Genomic DNA, 5,095 nt, shown 5'->3' with positions numbered 1-5,095 from the left:
TGAGGAATAAGGAACCTAAACGGAGTTTGAGGTCTCTTGAACCCTTAGAGCAATGGGAAGTCCCCTCAGACTTCATATGGACTTAGGAAGGTGCTTGTGAAAACAGAGTCCAAGGCCCCTATCCCTACTGAATCACTATCTGGGACTGAGGCATTTTAACAAGCACCCTGGGGATTGGTTATGGAATTGAAGTATGGAACTACCACCTGGGTCAGGCTTGTACTTTGCAAAAACACGGATGTGGCCTCTGCCCTTATGGAGCTTCCAGTGTAGTGAGTAGATGGCCATTATTTTCTGCATTGAAAAAAAAAAAAAAGGAACATGGAGTTCCTGCCACCTAATAGGAAAGAACTACTTGGTCAATTGATAGAGGCCTGTGATAGAGGATCATATTTAGGGAGGTCAGGGGAACACTTGCCTGAAAAATGACTCTTGGGCTGACCTGAAGTTTGGGTGAGTTGAATTAGTTGAAGAGGGGAAGGAGAAACTTTCCAGACTAAGGTAGCATGTGCAAAGGCCCAGTGGCAGTGAAAACCAGAAGGAAGCCGAAGTGGTAGAATGCTGTGGAGGACAAGGATAAGCATGATGGCAAGTGACAGTATGCCCAGACTGGGGGGATTTTTTAGGCCTTGCTCAGGAGGACTGGTCTTTGTCCTCAGAATTCACTAGAAGGTTTTAAAGCCATTAGAGCTTTTTTTTTTTTTAATTTTTTTTAACGTTTATTTATTTTTGAGACAGAGACAGAGCATGAACGGGGGAGGGGCAGAGAGAGAGGGAGACACAGAATCGGAAGCAGGCTCCAGGCTCTGAGCCATCAGCCCAGAGCCTGACGTGGGGCTCGAACTCACAGACCGTGAGATCGTGACCTGAGCCGAAGTCGGACGCTTAACTGACTGAGCCACCCAGGCGCCCCAAAGCCATTAAAGCTTTTTAACAGGTGTGTTAAAAAGAAATAATCACTCTAGCTGTACAGTGGATGAATGACAGCTTTAGGTGTGGGGGAGGGCGATGTTCTAACACCCGTTCCTACTGGTTTGGTTGAGGGTAGGGACAGGGAAACTTATTTGTGCAAGTGCACTCAGTAAACACTTGTGGAATGAGTGAGGGGACAATAGAAATAACACCTGCAGTGAGTCCTAAGGCTATCAATATGGGTAGTTACGTCAAGTAGCTTATTATTTTTCCAAACAGAGCAACTAACGTATTTTACAGTCGAGAGGACAGCAAGGATCAAAGTAGGTTTTACTTAGATTTAGCTGGCATCGAACAATGCTGCACAAAGACATGTTTGTTATAAGAGTTGTGGTGATGACGTTCTAGCAACTAGAAAGTGCTATCAAACTGTGTACGAAGGAAATTTATAAAATGTGTGTGTGTGTATATATACACACACACACACACTTTTTTTTTTTTTTTTTTTTTTTTTAGTAAGAGATTGAGAGCCTAGAAGGAAATAGCCCAGAATACTGTTTTCTCTGGGTGTCAGTGATTCCACTTTTCCCCGTATTTCATACATTTGCTAAGGGGACAGTGGGTTCTTTTGAAAAAAAAAAATCTATAAATGCCATGAAGTACAATGATAATTATGTTGATTCTAATATCCTGTTTCTTTTCACGTGGGTTCTAACGGCACGGTGTACGAGCACTTCTCCTGGATCCAAACGAGGAAGGCTCACTGTGGCTTTGGTGAGTCTGTTCCAAGAGAATGAATGTTTATTTCCTAAATTTGTGGTAGACTGTGGGTTGTACAGTACCCTCTAGATCACTAAAAGTAGAAAATATTTTCTAAATTGTGTTTAAAAAAAAAAAAAAGGCGTTTGCTTTCTATTTTAGAAGCCGAATGAAGAAACTGCCAGATCCCTTCTCTTGGTGTCGCTTTACAAGCTTACTACTTAAAAAATGATCAACTTAAGGGGCAAAAGAAAAAGGTTGTACAAGCACAAAGGGCTTGATCAGAACTGCATAAGGTAATTAATAAATTAAGCACTTGATACGTTTTTGTTAAATGCAAAGGGACCATCCTGATGACTTTATATTTGCATCTTGCTTTCTGTAGGTATATTCATCATATTACTTTATTAATAGATTTAGCTACATACACATGAAAAGGAAATTCCAACTGTTCAGGGTTTGGTTTGGGTAATAGTCAACCTCATTTGCTCTCAACTTCGTTCTCCCCCTTTTAGGGAAAGTTATCTTAAGAACAAGGATCATATTTGCAAAGTCCCTAAATGATGCACACTGTAATCATTGACCTTGAAAATACAACACAAACCAACAGCTACAATGCTTTTTATTTTAACAAAAAGGATATAAGAGGGTGATGGTAAGATAGGGGATGGTAAGATAGGATGTAAAGTGTGGGGGGGGGTCTCTGGACACCATCCCTCTCTTCCTGCCCCACACCCAAAAGTTATTAAATAATTTAAAGGACACCATTTACAGTACCAGAACACCATCAAAATAATTTTTTTTTTTTATCAGGGTCAAAAAATACAGTGATTACGAATGTGCCGTGACCAGTTATGGAATTTTACAGGTAACATAACTATAGTCAGCAGTCCAACGGCGTGCACAGTGCCTTCAATTAATGCACTTGAGCATAATTACATTTCTGGCAGGGTCCACACCCCCAAGAAAAGGCAAAGCTAAGCATTTCATTTCTACATTCTAAACTCTGCAGTCACAGAGCCCAGTTTAAAAGAAAGTCACAGTGGATAAGAGATGCCTATAAAAAATACAAGGTGTTCCTTTCAAATCAGAGGAGTTGTGGGACTACATTCATTTCTTTTACAAAATGCTATTTAAAAAAGGACAGAGAATCCAGTTCGTGTTATGCTACAGACTTAGACAGTGAGTAAGTATATTGCATGTTTTGGTAGTCAGTCTTCAGGCTTCCTTTCATTTTCCCCCATAGCCCCAGGTTCCTTTTGGGTGAGACACGTGAGTCCTGAATGAACATATAAAACTGGGTTTGCATCTCTCTTCTTGAATTCTGCAGACTTCAGAGCCTGCAAGTCTTATATTCTACCATCAGTGACCACGCTCTTTTCTTTAGCTTTGTACACCTATTCTTGTATAACAGTGCATTGCACAAACGTACAATACTGGTTTTAATCTATACAGTTTCTATAATAATTATGGAGTAAAATAAGTTAACTTTCCTAATGAGAATAGCTGACGGGCAGCATACATCTTTATTTTACATTTTAAAGTCTCTGCAGGCATCTACTTTGGTTAGTTATCAACAATCGTAATGTAAGCACTGGTCAGAGAGCTGAGCAGCATTCCAATAACATTAACAGATATATTATTTCTTTTCGAAATACCGGGAAAGCCCAGTTTTAAAATATTATTAAAATGTTCTAACATTTACACACTATGAAGAGTTAGATCTAATAAAATAAAATTTCTTCAAAAATAATCTTGCAGTGCTCTTTTAGGCATGCTGACACGTTATCACCAAACATCCATACCTTGAAAATAGGACTGTCACATATTCACACATCCCAGCTCACGCACACACAATCCCTTGTACAGACTAAAAAACAAAACACCCACACCCTCATCCCACGTGTTGAAAAAAAGTCAATGGTTTTTGCAAAGAAGTCTCTCCGTGTCCGTCTATCCGACTAAAGGTTCTTCACGTAGATAATGAAACATCGACTGTGGAGCATCCACACAGCCCTGCAGGTTGTCAGCTAAAATGAACGAGCCTGGGTTTTAGCCTCACGTCACCTGCTTTCCAACGTCTCAGTATTAGAGGCCATTATTGCAAACAGTCCTAGAATTCTCTTCTTTCTCCAGAAAGTCATGTATTTGTACGCATCACTCTTAGCCCTTTTCTTTTCACCTAGGTTAAGTAATTAAAAACTCCTTCTTCATACGGTTATTGTAGGAGGTATTGGCAGCCATTAGATTTCTTTTTTTTTTTCTTTCTTCCTTAGGTCTTTGACTCTGATACCGGTTTGACATCAGCTACGCCGTGGTCGTGGATGCCGCCAGGAAGGGTTGTCCGTGAACTGCGAGGGTTCGTAAAAGGTGCTCATGAATATTCTGCATCATCTTCAGTTTAGTGTCTTTCCCTAAACGCCTGGAAGCTTCTCAGAATCCGGTGCTCACCAAAGTTCCGACTGGGTTGGCCTGTGCTAAGAGCTGGTATGACTGCACCATGCGTAGGGACTCCCTTATTTCTAGATTGAGCTCCATCAGTTTGTGGTTGGCCTCTGACATGTCCAGGTCAGAGCCTATGACCGCGAAGCTCCCCGTCTGGCCCAGCGTCTGGTGATGGAAGTAGATGTGCAACAGCGTCTGCACAGGGTCATCCTCACAACTGCCAAAGATATCGTTCGGCCAGAGAGATCTGAAATACACAATATTTTTAAGTCCTGAGACTCCGTCAAGCAATGGTTAATATTAACCACGTTTTAAATTAATACCTAGAACAGAATCTCCTTGTGAATCACTGAGGATCTGTTTGCAGGTTTGGGCAAACGTGTTACCGAAAACCTCTAGAGAGTGAACAAAGTCTAAAAGTGGCGTCATTTCAGTGAGAACTGTGGACAAAGCTGTCATGCTTTCACAAAGACGCGCTACGGACGCAGCAAATTGAAAACCCGACCCAATCGCTGTAAGACGCCAGTGCGGGTTTAGAGGCACCACACCTTGAAATCCCTTCACGCTTTACCTGAAGGCTTTGACTTGTGCCACAGCTGAAATAAACTCCTTATTTCTCAGAGTTTCAATTAAAGAATGAATGGCAGTTTCTATGGTAGTTTGTGCAGCTTTGGAAATGTCAATTTCTTCATTTTCTGAAGCAGACTCTGCTTCTTTGAGGATATTTTCCAGTTGGGCAAGTTCCTCGGACATGTTGATGACCTAGAACAAATGAATATGCCTTAAAACGATCTATTTGTATATTCAGTAACAAGAAGAGCATTTAATTGGCTCTGAAGATACATCTGATGGTAGCAGCAGCTTCTCTTAAAGATCTGCAAATGGTAAACTTAATTTTTCAAGTTCTCTGTTATATTTTCAGCCACCAAATTGTAGTCTTTAAATATTCTTGATAAATAACAGGTTATAGGGGCGCGTG

At 40.8% G+C, this 5,095-nt stretch overlaps 1 protein-coding gene across 10 annotated transcripts in view; it reads right to left on the bottom strand.

Moving 5' to 3' along the window:
- Window positions 1-2,276: 2,276 nt before the first annotated feature.
- The window catches only part of FRYL (FRY like transcription coactivator), a 274,545-nt gene continuing 271,726 nt past the window's right edge, over window positions 2,277-5,095 (bottom strand). For all 10 annotated transcript variants that reach the window (XM_040484078.1, XM_040484071.1, XM_040484087.1 and 7 more), the window contains 2 exons: window positions 4,688-4,878; window positions 2,277-4,363 (listed from right to left, as the gene is read on the bottom strand). In XM_040484078.1, the coding sequence (XP_040340012.1) occupies window positions 4,105-4,363; window positions 4,688-4,878 (450 nt within the window). In that variant the 3' untranslated portion in view covers window positions 2,277-4,104. The remainder of the gene's footprint in view (window positions 4,364-4,687; window positions 4,879-5,095) is intronic.

This window comes from Herpailurus yagouaroundi, unplaced genomic scaffold, assembly GCF_014898765.1.
Source record: "Herpailurus yagouaroundi ecotype Mexico unplaced genomic scaffold, PumYag 28, whole genome shotgun sequence".
Lineage (NCBI taxonomy): Eukaryota > Metazoa > Chordata > Mammalia > Carnivora > Felidae > Herpailurus > Herpailurus yagouaroundi.
Note: the sequence above shows the minus strand (reverse complement) of the source record. Positions and strands in the feature narration are given on the sequence as shown.